The sequence below is a fragment of the Diabrotica virgifera genome, chromosome 1 (assembly GCF_917563875.1).
Source record: "Diabrotica virgifera virgifera chromosome 1, PGI_DIABVI_V3a".
Lineage (NCBI taxonomy): Eukaryota > Metazoa > Arthropoda > Insecta > Coleoptera > Chrysomelidae > Diabrotica > Diabrotica virgifera.
The window spans coordinates 185,147,325-185,163,930 of record NC_065443.1 but is presented as its reverse complement, the minus strand read 5'-3'; the positions used below and the strand labels follow the sequence as shown (position 1 = coordinate 185,163,930).

At 33.0% G+C, this 16,606-nt stretch overlaps 1 protein-coding gene across 2 annotated transcripts in view; it reads right to left on the bottom strand.

Annotated features, from left to right (window-relative positions):
* LOC126881687 (probable multidrug resistance-associated protein lethal(2)03659) overlaps positions 1-16,606 on the bottom strand; it is a 463,648-nt gene that overhangs the window by 79,496 nt on the left and 367,546 nt on the right. For both annotated transcript variants that reach the window (XM_050646099.1, XM_050646105.1), the window contains one exon: positions 13,791-14,021. In XM_050646099.1, coding sequence (XP_050502056.1) covers positions 13,791-14,021 — 231 coding nt within the window. The remainder of the gene's footprint in view (positions 1-13,790; positions 14,022-16,606) is intronic.

The following is a 16,606-nucleotide window of genomic DNA, read 5'->3' as shown; positions in this document are numbered from 1 at the left end:
AGGTCAACGGTTATTTTATCGCATAACTTTTTTGTCTTTAATTTTTAAGCATTCTTGACTTTAGGTTATTAAATTATGAGGTATTCTAGTACCAAAAGTTACTCTGGCTTTAAGTTGGTAAAATGCATGCTTTTTTGTTGAAAATTTTTTTATTTTTTTTCCAATTAAAGAAATTAAAAAATTTTCAAATCTTTTTTTCTAGAAAACGGTGTATTCTACCAACCTAAATCAAGAGTACCTTTTAGTATTAGAATACCTCACAATTTAATAATCCAGTATCAAAAATGCTTAAAAGTTAAAGGCAAAAAAGTTATGCGTTAAAATAACCGTTGCCCTACTCAAAACGGACGCCTATGACCGGTAATAAAAATTCACAATGAATGTATTCAATTTATCTCTGGAAGATAAATATGTGTACCGATTTTCGTTTTCCTTAATAAAAGTGTTCTGGAGTTATTTAAGAAAAACTAATTACAAGACGCCATCTTCACAAGCTCTAGCTCCCTTAGGAAGCATTTTCGTACAGGTGAATTGGGTTAAAACGTCTTAAAATTATCTGAGGAATCTCCTGTGTTCGTTTGTCAGTAGAGTTTCTGGACACCCCGTATAATGATTCCCAATCACTTCTGATGTTTTTCTGAGAATCGCTAAAAGATCGTTTGCGTCTGTTTCATAGATAATATTGTATAAATCTAAATCTATATATATATATATATATATATATATATATATATACATTTAAAAACAAAAAAACAAAAGATGTAAATCTTTGAAACACACTCAGTGATCAAAAGCATCTATATATAGCATCTTTAGCTGCTATATCTACATGCTCATTGCCAATAATACCAGCGTGTTCTTTAACCAAAATAAAACGAACTTTCCTGTCAAGCTTTCCAGATATTGAATAATTTTCCTTATGTCATATATTATAATGTTCTTATAATGTTTTGTTGGGTGAGAAAGTAATACCAATAGTACTGACTGAGAATCTGTCAAAATAGCAATTTTCTGAACCTGATTTTTTAAGCACCATTGCAGCGCTTTTTTCATTGCTAATGCCTCGACTGTAAATATAAGTAAAGTCCGCCATACTATGTAGCTGTGTATGACCAGTGGATGGTACATAAAAGGCAAAACCCGAGGCGAACCCCTAGTCTTTGATCCGTCTGTGTATACTGCAACTTCATTATCCTGTGCTCCCAAAATGGATTTCAAGATCACATTATTTAAGGATGGTAGATTTGAATACTGAGGAAATATGACCCTCAGTTTAGTAATTAAGGTGTCATATTTGCATTCGTAAAGTGGGTATTTACTGTGGTTATGAATCCACTTTTCATAGGAGTAAACTTTTTCTGCATATAGCTTTGAGTAAATTTAGACCTTTCTCACATATTTGCTTAATATAGCTAATATAATTGGTCCATAGTAACTTACTATCCAAGACAATGCCTAAATACTTATAACTAGTAACTGAAGGTATAGTATAATCATCGATAGTAATAAAATCTTGTGTCCGTAATTTGTTCCTAATAAAGCACAGTTGGACCGATTTACTAAAACCAGAATAGGAAAGCCACCTCTTTAAACAACTCACAGCATGATTCATTTTTTGCAAACAGAGATCATATTTTATGAGTGACGTATAGACAAATATCGTCCGCGTACTGTATTATTTTAATATTATCATCTAACAGATCATGCAAATCAGCTGTATATATATTTTAAATCACTTGAAACTTTTTAAACTTTTTAAAAAAATATTTTATTTTGAAAATAGAAAAATTAAAGTTACATGTACTAAATCTAAATTATTGCGAACAAACATTAAACACCATCAAATGGTTTTATATGATTTACAAAATGCTGAGTTGTGAGAAAGCTTCGATGTAGTAGTTCTCGCTGACATTGACATTGAAACTGGATGCGTCGGCCGGTTCAGATGGGTGACACCTGATATCTGCTGATGGAAAATAGGTAGGTACTTTATTATTACATAAGGCTAGTTGGTACAAACGGATATAACAACTCCCCTTGTAAGATGGAAGTTGACGCGTGGCAGCAACTTTCAGACTGTCTGTTTGTTGGTATTCAGTTGGATCCGCTCCTCTTCGTCTATGGAGTCGCATAGGTGGATACTGGGTCTTCGTCTCGGAAGGATTTTCTTCCAATTCCTGGCGAAGGCTGTATCTGGGTGTCTTGGTGGAGAAGGTGGATGGTCATTGTCATTGGTATTGGCAATTCCTATCTTGAATCTTCTCTTGGATCTGCATTTACATAAGATGTAAAGAACGACGAGAGTCACAATGACTATTATCGTTAGGATTGTGAACCAGCTCAGATGTTTATTGACGAATGGTTCATTGATTAATTTGCCGAGTTCTTCAGAATACTGATTGAGTTTGTGATGGGCTATTTCGAGGTCTTCAGTGTTGATCTTGCTAAGCTTTAGTGGTTTTAAATCGGAAAGATGAATCTTTTCTGGGAAGTTATTGCAGCAGTTGAATGGTATTTGAACTGGATGACTTTTGTACGTAACATTGTCGTAAGCGACGATCAATTTCTGGGAGTGTACTCTTGTACTACCAATAAAGGCATCGCACGTGGGTTGTAGTTTGAGCACGTGGTTGGTGTCGATGATTTCTGACTTGACTTCTCTGGATTCGCATTTGATAGTAATAGGCAGTGGGTCAGAAACTGTTATGAGCCAAAGGTTCATGCTGATCTTCTGAACGTTGTAGTCTTTGGCAAATACTACGGAAGTCTGCCATGTTCTGGGAAGGCGTTCTTGTCGCTTCAGGAGTTGGGCTTCGCATACGGCGTCGCTGTCAATTGGGTATGGAAGTATGTTGTAACAGATCTTGGTTCTGGCTCGAGGAGTTTTGCATGACTCAATGACTATTTAGTGTAAGGTATAACAATGAATCATCGTTTCGCGCAATATATTTATGTGTTGTTGTTAAAATTGAATGTAAACCTGTTCGATTATCCATTATTGGTATTGGATATAGACGATATAAAGTATATTGTTCTGCATTAGTTAAAGGAATATTTAAGACAAACACAATTCTTGTGTCTAATTGATAGGCCTGTAATTCGATAATATCTAGATATTCAGGGAGATTTGAAGTATAGATTGATAGGGGAATATTATTTTTCTGTAATGATTGCGATATATGCCTAAGCGATTTAATTAAATCAAACGGGGTAATGATTGAACTATGTAATATTTTTAATCGAGCAAAAGTTATAGCATTTACTATATCATTTAACGAATCTTCGATAAATGAATAGCTTTCCATTAGCAATTCACAAAAGTTCAGCATATCGATTTGAGATTGATAGAATTTTAATTGGTCAGAGATATCCATTATTGATTCTCGAATTTCTTTAATATTATTATTGAATGTTTCCTCATCTATTTGTAATTTTTGGATGGTCGCGCTGGAGCTCTTAATCACAGAAGTGGTAACCGATATTTGATTTTTTAATAGGTTTTCGATTTGATACTCATCGCGGGTTATCTTATTTATACATTCATTGAAATATTCACCGTCAGATGAATCGAAGTTTCCGGTTATTGATTTTCATATCGAATCTATACCGTTAATAAGCCCACGTTTTTCTCGGAAAGCGTATTGTTTCGTATCAGCCATTATTTCTGTATATTTAAGATTGACGGAACTAGATATTTGTTTGAGGAGACATGTGAGTTTGGACTTCAGATTTGAATGCCAGCATTCGAGGTACATTTTCTTCAATAGTATCTAATAGATTGTCCAAGTTTCTGTCATTTTTGTCGATAACATCTCTGATTGGTTGCATGTCTTTGTATACCAGGAGGGTCCATTTGTCGTTTGAAATTTTGAGATTGGTTTTTTCATGAAAGAAGACTCCAACGGTGTTGTTAATTGGGGTTAACGTATACTGGGGGTAGATGACTGGAATCAGTCCGAGGAATCTGAAAGAAAATTACTCATGATAGGGTTTCAATGTATCAAATTTCACTTTCATTGTTCTATTTGTTCGTGTATTCAATAAAGTAGCAGAATTTACGTGGATTTCGAAAGGGCCATTAAATTTATTTTGGGATTTGTCTTTAATCTGCGATTATTTGACGTAAACCTTATCACCTATTTTATATTCTGGAGGGTTTGATGACACGTGCTGATCGAATCTCTATTTAGCTTTTTCTTTTTGTCTTTCGGTCTTGGCTCGTGCCACTTTATAAAAATATTGCATACGATTACTTAAGTCCCTAACGTATTTTGATATAAGGGCTTTTTCATTGTAAAGTATTTCGGGTGGTCTAAAAGAAGTGTGTCCAAAAATCAATTCGTACGGTGTAAATCCATGAGTTTTGTTTTTAGTGTTATTATAACAAATAACTGCATAAGGCAGAACATTGACATTGAACGGATGTTCATCGGGATTTTCAGCTTGATTGGCTCTTATCATTTCACTTAGGGTTGCCTGAAATCTTTCGATAGAACCGTTAGATTGTGGGTGGCCTACACTTGAGAAGGTTAATTTTATGTCGTATAATTATTCACAAAGATCTTTCATTAAAGTATTGTCGAATTCATGTCCATAGTCACAGTGTGTGCGTAATGGAGTGCCATAGTGTTGGAAAAAGACAATAAGATTATTGACAATTGATTTAGCTGTTTTGTCTTCAAGGGGATACGCTTGGGTGAATTTAGTGAGCTCGTTTCTGATAGCTAGAGCGTAATTTCTAGTAGGGTATTGGAAAAGATCTATGTTAACTCTTTCGAATGGTGTTTTAGGTGTTTCGGTAATGACTAACGGGTTGCTTAAGTTCTTTCTACATATCTTCACCTTTTGACAGATTTCACAATTTTTTATAAAATTTTCTACATCCATTGTGATGCCTTGCCAATTATACTTTTCTTTTATTCTTCGTATAGTCTCATTTATTCCCCGATGGAGATTGCTTTTACCACGGTGATAGTGATTCAATATTTGGGGTATTTCGTCTTGGTCTGGTGTTTTAATGACATCTTGACATATTCTGATTTTTATTTCTTTATCGGCAAAGATAAACCAAAATATTTCTAAAATTGGTAATTCGAGTTGATTTTCGACGTAATAGATTTGCGATAGGTCAAATTTATCTTGGTCTGCATAAACGATATAGAATAAGCGTTGTACTACCGTTTTGGGACCAAAAGAAAGGGGAATGATAAAATATTTCCGATTTTTGACAGTTTTACTAGTAAATATGTTAAGCATTGATAAGTTAAAATCTATTTCGTTTTCATCAAAAATGGTCGTCTAAAATTTTGTGATGCATTTCTTCCATTTTATTTTGCCTAAGGAAGGTGATGATGTTTTTATGCGATTTATCTAAAAGTTGATCGTTAGATATTTCGATTTTAGAATATTTAGTTTTATACAGATCGACAAATCTATTAAAATGTTCGGTGGTCTCTTCTTCATTGACTTCGTTTGGTTCTTCGTCAGATTCCACATCATTCGAAGCTAATATTGATATTTTCTTATGGAAATTCGCGCATTCTTTGAAGTGATTGATTTTTATTCGAGAAAGGCGTCCACATTTTTGTTGGGTTTTCCCGGTTTATAAATGATTTTATAATTGTACTCCTCAAGCTTGAGGCGCCATCTAGCTAGTATGCTGCCAGGGTCTTTAATAGAAAATAACCAGGTGAGTGGACGGTGATCAGTTACTAGGGTGAATTTGGTTCCGAACAGATAGGGTCGGAAATGTTTTACAGCCCATACGATAGCAAGGAGTTCTGGCTCAATTGTCGAATATCGTGTTTCAGCACCACACAGGGTACGTGAAGCGTATGCTATAGGCAGATATATGCCAATGGGGCCTTGGGATAAAATAGCGTCGATGGCGAATGCACTGGCGTCTGTTGTGAGAACAAATGGTTCCTCAAAATTTGGATAAATTAGAATCGGGTCAGAAATTAAAGCGTTTTTCAAATCTTCAAAAGCTTGCCTACAATCTGGGTCAAAATTGAAAGCAACGTCTTTTTGAAGTAGTCTAGTGGGAGGTTTGGAGAGTTTGGCAAAATTAGGGATAAAACGACGATAATAACCGGCTAGGCCTAGGAAAGATTTTATGTCTTTGGGTGTTTTCGGTCCAGGAAATCGTTGGATACAATCAACTTTTGAAGGGTTGGGCTTGACGCCATCTTGGGTAATGAGATGTCCGAGGTACGCTACCTCCTTTCTAAGAAATTCAAATTTATCAGGCTGGATTTTAATATTAGCATTTCGAAGACGTTTGAAAACTTCAGTGAGACGAGAAATGTGGTCGTGAATGGTAGAACAGTATACTATGATATCGTCCATGTAGACAAGACATCGCTCGTTTAAAATACCTAGGAGAATGTTGTCCATGACACGCTGGAATGTGGACGGTGCATTTTTGAGTCCAAAAGGCATACGAGTAAATTCATAATGTCCGTTTTCCACGGATAAGGCTGTTTTAGGAATGTCTTTGGGATAGGTTTCGATCTGATGGAAACCGGAAGCAAGATCTAGAGTTGTAAAACATTGACATTTTTCAAGTTGGTCTAAGAGATCGGAGATATTAGGAAGAGGATATTTATCGTCAATGGTACATTCATTGAGTTTGCGATAGTCTATTACTACTCGCCATTTTTGTTCTCCAGAAGCGTATATCTTTTTTGGGACGACCCAAACAGAACTTGTCCAGGGAGAGGTGCCTTGTCGGATGATTCCTTCGTTGACCATCTTATTCACTTGAGATTTTACTTCCTCTTTACGGACCTGGGGAAATCTGTATGATTTCGTGAAAATGGGTTTGGCATTATTGGTTTTAATTTGATGTTTGATCTCACTGGTAAAGGTGAGGTGGTCTCCCTCTAAGTAAAATATATCTTCGTAAGTTAAGCAGAGATTTGTAATTAGTTCTTGTTCTTCCTCGTTAAGATATTCTATTCGAAGTTGAGATTTGATGTTGTTAGTTCGGTTGATTTTGTCAGGGCAATAATTTATGGAGTCATCGTTTGACTGAAAATTTAGGACAGGGTGGTTCGAACAGGGTTCAATTTGGATATCGGAAAGATCGATAATTTTGGGCATTTCGTTTGCGTTTACTACGGATGTCAGAAATTCACCTTTTTCATTCACGTGTACTAACGCGTTGGGTATGTGGACTTTATCTTTTTCTTTTCTATACAAATTTGCATCTGTATTCGACAGATGACAGGTAAACTTAAATATTTGCTCGGTTCTGGGATCTATTTTAATTTGATTTTGTATTTGATTAGGGGAATAATTGTTATGGGGATCAGTTTCTACTTTGTAGAGAGGTAATGTTTTAAAATTCGTGAATAATTATTTGTTCTTGGTGTCTATTGAACATTCGTAATGTTCAAAAAAATTGAGGCCTAAGATGCCATCAAAATCAATATCTAAATCATAGATGAATACCTTATGGGGTTTTCCCATTTGGAACGGGACTAAAGTTGATTCGGTGATCAGAAGTTTTTGGTCTGTGATAGCTTGTATGGTAATATTTTCGGGAAAACGCGGTTTGAAATTTTTCGCGGTATTTTCTTTAAAGATGGAGATACCAGCACCGGTATAGATAAGTAGTTTAAATTTGTTTGATGCGTCTGTTATATAATAAAGATTTTTGGAGTTTACAGCATGTGATCTCAGAGAAATTCCTGATCTGAAAAATTCAGAGACGGGTTCATGTCGATCAAATTTAGAGTTTGGATCTGATTTTCTATTTGAGACAAAGGTGCGCTCATTGAAATGGCATTGTTTGGTGGGTGGTTTTGATTTGGAACTGTGAGGAAATCCTGATAGTCTTGGCTATCAATTAAATCGGTCAATTCATCGAATGAATGGTAGAAATCAGGAGGTGGATAATTATTATCCGAAAAATCGTCATACTGTTAGCTTTCAATTGGATCTGAGGTATAATCATTAACACAGTCAGGTTCATAGTTAACGAAATGAGCCCTCTGTCTATCGTTCGAAAAATTTGGGTTCTTATGAATTTACAGAAGGGCGTATTTGTGAGTTATTTTGATTGAATTGAGGTCTTTGTTGGTCATTAGGTCTAGTGTTTTGGTAATTATTATTAGGGCTGAAGTTTGGCCTCTGAAAGCCATTGTTTTGGGCGGTATTGAAGTTTTGATAGCTACTTAAATTTCGAGTATCGTTAGAATTCTGGGAATTATTTTGGGAATTTTGCCTAGAACGACATTTGTTCTTTGAGTGGCCCATGCGTCCACAAAACGTGCATCTAGGTGGTTGAAAGTTTGGTCTTCTAATGGGTTAATTATTTTGAGTGGGTCTTGGGGGATTGGGGCGATTGGTTTTCTGTATTTCGAAATAGGATAATTGTAGCTCTCGTCTGATGCGGACCTGAGCCTGAAGGTCTTTTGGATTACTAGCACGAACAATATATGCAATTTCTGGATCTAGGCCGGTCAATAAGGTATTGAGCGCCATTGATTAGATCAGTACGATTTGGGCTTGTTTCTCTTCAGTAGAGAGGTTATATTTCTGGATATTGGCATGACTTGGAAGCGATTGAGGAATGTAAGAGCCGATTCATTTGGAAGTTGTTTGACTCTCTGTAAATTTTGTATGAGAGAAGATAGGTCTCTAGTGTCTCCAAAGTGGGAATTAAGAAGTTGTTTGATTTCTTGATACGATAATGGATTTCTAGAGCTTATGAGTTGCGGTGCTCTTCCGCGAAGTTTATTTTGTATGTGAATTACTAATAGTTGTTTGTGATCACGCGTAGACATATTATAGGCATAATCACAAGCATTTAGAAAAGTTTGTAAGAATATTTGATCGCCTTCAAATTCGGGTACGATCGAAAATATTTCGGATACTTTATAGGGTTCTATTTCGGGTTCATTCTCGATATGAGGTGCGGGGACTGCGGGGCGAGAAGAGTCACTTTTGTCAGTAATGATGATCAAACAAATTTAAATAAAATAATCAATATATCGAATAACAAAAATGGCCAAATAAATCAATTTAAATAAAATAGGTAATCAATATATCAAATAATAAAAATAATCAAATAAATAAATTTAAATATCAAATAATAATCAGAAATAATAAAAATATTAGAAAAATGTTTTTATAACAACTGTCCGATTAGCGAAATGTGCGTGTTTCAGACGTGTATATAAGAACAATAATAAAAATAAAGAAATGACGATTAACAGAATAAACGTTAAATGTTTAAAAAGTAATCAGAAAAATATTTAATAGTTGTATTTATCAGAAAAATGTTTTTATAATAACTGTCTGATGAGCGAAAAGTGCGTGTTTCAGACGTTTTATAACAACAATAATGATAATAATAATAAAAAAAATGACGATTTACAGTATAAACGTCAAATAATAAGAATAAATATGTAGTTGTCTTTATTGATTTTCAGTATAATCAATATTGGAATATCGAACAGTATTCAATAATAATAATAAAAATATAATATACGAGATGATTCAATATTAGACTTACACTAAATCCAAAAACATCTAGTCGTCGTGTTCTCGACAGCTTCTCTACCAGGGGCTTCACCAGGTGTTCCTAATCCGTATATATCTGCAAAGTGATGACGGCTCTGCCTTTTGGATGGTTCGTTTCTGAATCAAACGATTGGAATCCACCGTTGTGAGTTAGGCTTTTCCGTGTTCTAACAACGTTTCCAGATCCTACTGACTGTGCCAATTTTTATATCACTTAAAACTTTTTAGACTTTTTAAAAAAATATTTTATTTTGAAAAATAGAAAAATTAAAGTTTTGTACTAAATCTAAATTATTACGAACAAACATTAAACACCGGCAAATGGTTTTATATGATTTACAAAATGCTGAGGTTGTGAGAAAGCTTCGATGTAGTAGTTCTCGCTGACATTGACATTGAAACTGGATGCGTCGGTTCAGATGGCTGACACCTGACATCTGCTGATGGGAAATAGGTAGGTACTTCATTATTAAGGCTAGTTGGTACAAACGGATATAACATATATATTAAAAAGTAAAGGAATTAGAATAGATCTTTGAGGCAGACCATTGTATATAACGCGTGGTCCATGTAATATATTATTGTGGTATCGAACATATATTTTTCTATCCTTGAACATATACAAGATATTCGTTGATACTTTGGCATTAATACCTATTTGAATCATTTTCTTCATCAAAATATTCAAATCTACCACATCATATGCTCCTTTTAAATCAATAAATAAGCAGGGTAAGTATTCATTTTCTGAAAAACAAATTTGAATATCGGTCACTAAATTTGTTACAGCATCTATAGTTCCATGACCCCTCCGAAATCCAAATTGCGCACTCGGTAATAAAGTGTTACTTTCAACAAAGTGTTCTAACCTAAGTTTGATCAATCATTCAAACGTTTTTGTAAAGCATGACATTAAAGAAATTGGACGGTAAGATGAGGGTAAACTTAAGTCTTTTTGTGGTTTAGGAACGAGGCATATGATAATATCTTTAATTTGTTCTGAATAGTCTTGCTTCATCCACCAATCATTAAATATATTTAGTAAGTATAGCTTTGCAACCTGTGGAAGACTACATAAAATTTTGTAAGTAAAACCATCTATTCCGGGAGCCGTACTGCGAGAAGTTTTAAGTGCTAAATGCTAAATCAAGCTCAGAAATATTAAAAGATTTTGACATGTAATCCTACTTTTCATAATATAAAAAATTTTTATCTATATTTTCCGAAAGAAAATTAGAGACATATGCCAGAGCTAAATTATCTAATATTTTACTTATTAATTCTTCAGACAGAGGAAGCGTTTTTTTGGAAAAAGATTTATTGCTAATAGATCTAACCACGTCCTACATTTTTTTTAATAGGTGTACTTTTATTTAGCTGATTTACGTATGATATGAAACTATACTTGCGTTTTTGTGTAATTTTCAAAATTTGACAGTTTTTGTATTTTTGAAAATATTCTTTTCGCTTCTATATCATATTTTTACATTCCTTATCCCACCAATAAAGCAGCTTGGTACGTGGTGTAAATGGTTTTTTCTGGCATGGAACCGGAAGCTGCCGATGCAATTGAATAAAAAAGGAAATTTTTTCAGTATTCTTTTTAAAATTATTTAGTGAGGTTGTAGCAAAATTTGCTTCTATAATATTTGAAAGAGTTGACAATTTCCCCGTAAATCATTCCACTTAGTCGTGGGATTAATTAGAATTGACGAAAAATTTGTCTGAATTTCAGTAATAATTTGGAAATGATCTGAACCCAAAGTATCCAGTGTTACTTCCCATGATATTTTATCAGCTAGATGAGAGTATATAATTGTTAAGTCTACTGCAGATTTACTACCGTTGGGTGACATTCGGGTAGGCGAACCATCATTTAGAGTTACTAAATCAAATTTTTTTAAGGCTTCTACTAGAATTATTTTCCCATTCTTATCATCTAGAATTGGATCCCATGAGCTGTGGTGAGCATTAAAATCACCACAGAAAATGGTAGAGACAGCAAATTGTTCAAGCAGATTACACCAATCCTCTTTGGTTACTTTTATGTCTGGCGATTTATAAATTGAAATAATATTTACGTCTAATTTAGGAATATGAACTGCGCATACTTCTATACGAGAATTAAAGTTGTAATTAATAGGTATTTCTGTAAAGTTAAATTGTTTACTGATGTAAATGCCAACACCTCCATAACAATCATTCCTCAATTTTTGTATAGAGTTATAGCCTTTTAGACGGAAATCGTAACCCGGTTTTAGCCATATTTCTGATAAGACTAAGATATCACAGTACGTCGTATTTAAAAAATGTAATAAACTTGCTTGATTCGATAAAAGAGATCTACAATTCCATTGTAGGATTCAAACTATGTTTTTATTGAATTTTTCTGTCATTTTGGGTTATGTTATAATTGATAGTTTCTAATATTATATCTTCACTATGGCTCACTTTATCAAATATTGAATTATTAAAAAAAATAATATTATTATCATTGACCGATTTTGGATTTTTTATTGTGTCTATAACGAAAGTAGATATTTGGCTAATTATTTTGTCTTTGAATACCATAAATTCGTCACGGTAAGAGTTTGGTAGAATTGAAGTGTGAGGACCATCTATTCTTTTCTTTGGCACCGGCAAAATGGTAGGAGTCAAAGTTGGAGAAACTGGAGGAGAACTGTATTTTCATCGTTTCTTACTCTGTGTGAAATCTTGTGCATATGTACTGGTTCGATTAGTTTTAGAATTAGATAATAAATAACTGGATTCATTGTTTGTAGTAGTGGGAAGTTCTGGGAAAGTTATTAAATATGGCGAATCTATGGTTGGTATATTATTTATTTAATCTCAAACTGCTTTTTATGCACAGAACAATCTCTAGAAATAGAAGGATGCGCACTGTTTTGATAGTGAACACAGTAGAACTCATCTGTATCGCAACTTAAATCTTTTGAATGATCTTTAGAGAATTTATTACAAAGCGGTTTACCTCTGCACTGCGACTGAACATGACCATAACGCAAGCAATGTAAACACTGTACTACCGGGTGTATAAACGGCTCAACAGGAAAATTTACCGTGTTAATTTTGACACAATGAGGGATTTTATTACCTGCCAAAGTTAAAACAACAAGCTGTCTCTTTATATATTCGATTTTATTGGTAATATTATCAACTATTTTCCGTGTTAAACGTTTCACTTCTGTGACTGGACTATTGAATATTTAAAATCCCTTTAAAATAAAATCTTCCGTAAAAAAGCTATACCTCTCTGATAATGCCTTTTTTGTGGTTAAAGAATTTAGGAATATATGCAATCAGTTCATTAGAAGTAATTATTTTATGATTAATGAGTGAATTTGCAATATTGTAGGTTTTAAAAATAACTTTGACACGTTTTAAGCCAACAGGTTTGATATCAATAATGTCTTTTTTAAATTAACATACCTGCTGAAGATAAAAACCTATTCTAACCTAAAACACAATAAGGCCCTACGTCCCTAGCAGAAAATTTATTACTTAGATCATATGTCTTTCAACTGTTGTTTCCATATCCGTTTGTTTAGATTCCAAAGCGGGCGGTCCTTCTGGACTTCCCGAATCGTTGCTCATATTAAACAATACCTTACCTTAGTTGTGAATTTGCACAAAATAAACAAAGAAACTACTAAAAATTATAGCAATTATAAAATAATTAGCCTAATCACTTGATCGCACTAAAAACACCACTTTCTCGTGACAATGTCGATACGAGATTGATCATTATATCATAAACTATAAATTATTATTACCTGAGTTAACTTTGTATTTATTTCTAATATAACACATGTAATGTTGAATACGTAAAATAAACAAATACAATAATTTGTTACTGATTCTAATTTATATACAGTGGAACCTCGATAAGTCGGATTAATCGGGACCGCGGCCGATCCAGGTTATCGAAAATCCGGGTTAGCCGGAGAATATGGACATCAAATCCATATGGAAAATACATCTAAATTACGTAAAGTTGTATACAGTATTGTTCATTTCTTGGTAAAAAAACTTAGTCAAACCGAAAAAATGTTTGTTTTGTTTGATGAAAATCGGTCCGGGTTATTGAAGGCCGAGCTATAGGGGTTCCACTGTACCTCATCAATTGCCATATTTTTGCGGTTGACGCATTTTTTTGCTCTAATTCTTTATATCTCTACAGTTGTTCTACAGGGTCAGTCAGGTTATGTAAATAAAATTTAAATTAAATTATCACTTACCTTCTTTTACAACCAAAAGAGCAACTAAAACTAGCCCAATATAAACCACACAGAAAAAGTCTAACCAGAAGGCAAAAGTTCTAGTGGCCCCTAGATACATAAAAAATGCTGCGCTATGAATATTTTGCAGATTGTCAAATTCCACAGCCAATATATCTTGTGCTTTAAATGCTCTTATCGTAGTTAGACCTTGAAGAGATGCCGTCAGATGGGAATATACAGGACTACGGTCTAAAAACAAATTTTTATTTAGTATAAATTAAGTTCAAGTAATGGTCGGAAAAATTATAACAATAAACTTACTATACCTTATCTTAAAAGAAACAACATTAGAAACAACATAGATAGACTAAAAGCGAGGCTGGGATAGGTAAAATTTTTAAATAATTTTAGCCACCGTAATGAGTCTACAACTTTAACAGTAGAACCTAAAAGAGAACGAATAAGCACCATGCCATCACTTTTCCGTGGCACATGCATCGACAGTTGTGCATCAAACTTTCCACTTATGGACGGGGTAAATGAATTGAAGGGTATCTGCCGTTGATAGGACAATTGCCCTCACTTCCAGAATTCATTTTTTTTACATTCTATGTGAATAAAAAATAAGACTCCGCGAAATTTTAACCCACCATCCCCTTTCCCCTGCCCCTACCATCAAAAAAGTAATTTTTTGTTTTTATATTTTTAGGTGGGATGCCATCAATTTTGAAATTTCACAAAATTCACACGCCTAGTTGAGGCTTTTACAAAACATGTCTATTTGTATAGACCCGTAGGTACATAACCTCACAAAAAATGTTTCTCTTATGTGCTTCATTTTTTAAAATTTTTGGCCATCATACCGCCCGGGTTGTGGTCACCCTGAATTTTTTTTGAGATATGAATTTTCCATGCAAACTTCCATTTTAGTTCTGTGACTTTTTATATTATTTATTTATGTTATGATTCGAATGATAATTCAAATATCTATTGGTAGGGGTTGGTTTTCTGTAGACTTTAGTTTGTTTTCTTATACAGGGTGAGTCATGAGGAACTGTACATACTCCTACCTCGTATAGAGGCTCCTATGGGGAATAACAAATGACCATTAAAAAGTGTCTGCTCCCATTGTTTAATAATATACAGGGCGAGTTTCGCATTTTGACAGAAATTTGTATTCGTCATAATTTTTGATCGATGTGTCTCTTATTTTGGCCAATCGTTACACTATTACCACCTAATCAACTAATTTATTCAAATTAGAAAAAAATCAGGTCGGCTTTAAAAAAATTAGTTCGTTTAGGTCTTAGAAAAAATTTCACCCTGTATAAGCTTTTTGAAAACTCTAATATGAATTTTACAAATTAGACAAATAGGCAATTAAAATGGCATATTTATTTTTTTCCGCTCACGATTACTTAATTTTTTATAAAAAAATCAAATTTCACTATGAATTAAAAGTTTGGTAAAGTGAACCATAGATTTAAAAAAATACCTTTTATTACAAAAATTAATTTTTTTTGCACAAATAAGTAATTTATGGTACCATCCAATCAACTGCTTTATTCAAACTAGAGAAAAATCAGGTCCGGATTTAAAAAATTAGTTCGTTTTGGTCTTAGAAAAAATTTCACCCTGTATACGCTTTTTGAAAGCTCTAATATGAATATTACAAATAAGACAAATAGGCAATTAAAATGGCGTATTTATTTTTTCCCCACACGATTACTTAATTTTTTATTAAAAAATCAAGTTTGTCAAAATCGGAATTTTCTAAAAATGAAAAAAAAAATGAACTCACGGTTTAACTCGCTACAACTCTGTTCCATTTTAATATTTTTTTTCTGAAATTTTTACAGCACATACCTCTTACCATTATGAAGACTAAGAAAATTGTTGTAGACTTTCAGTCTTCTTCTTGTAAAAGTTGCAAACTTGTAAATCGCAAAAATTAGGTGGAAAAATTTAAAATTTATCAATTTGATCACGTCTATGCTAAACTATACAGTCCAAAAGAAGTGTTATGGGAAGTTTTAGATCTAGACGTGTTATAGAAAAAAAAATGGTAAAACTTTTAATTTTAAGAAAAACATTGTTTTTGTAAATTAATTTTTGTAAAAAAAGTTAATTTTTTTAAATCTATGCAAAAACTTTGCCAAACTTTTTATACATAATCAAATTTGATTTTTTAATAAAAAATTAAGTAATCGTGTGGGGAAAAAAATAAATATGCCATTTTAATTGCCTATTTGTCTAATTTGTAAAAATCATATTAGAGTTTTCAAAAAGCGTATACAGGGTGAAATTTTTTCTAAGACCAAAACGAACCTATTTTTTAAATCCGGGCCTGATTTTTTTCTTGTTTGAATAAATCAGTTGATTGGTGGTAACATAAATTAAATATTTGTTAAAAAAAAATTCATTTTTGTAATAAAAGTTATTTTTTTTTAAATCTATGGTTCACTTTACCAAACTTTTAATTATTCATAGTCAAATTTGATTTTTTTTATAAAAAATTAAGTAATCGTGTGGGGAAAAAAATAAATATGCCATTTTAATTGCCTATTTGTCTAATTTGTAAAAATCATATTAGAGTTTTCAAAAAGCGTATACAGGATGAAATTTTTTCTAAGACCAAACCGAACTTATTTTTTAAATCCGGGCCTGATTTTTTTCTTTTTTGAATAAAGCAGTTGATTGTTGGTAGCATAAATTAAATATTTGTTAAAAGAAAATTAATTTTGGTAATAAAACTTAATTTTTTTAAATCTATGGTTCACTTTACCAAACTTTTAATTCATAATCAAATTTAATTTTTTTATAAAAAATTAAGC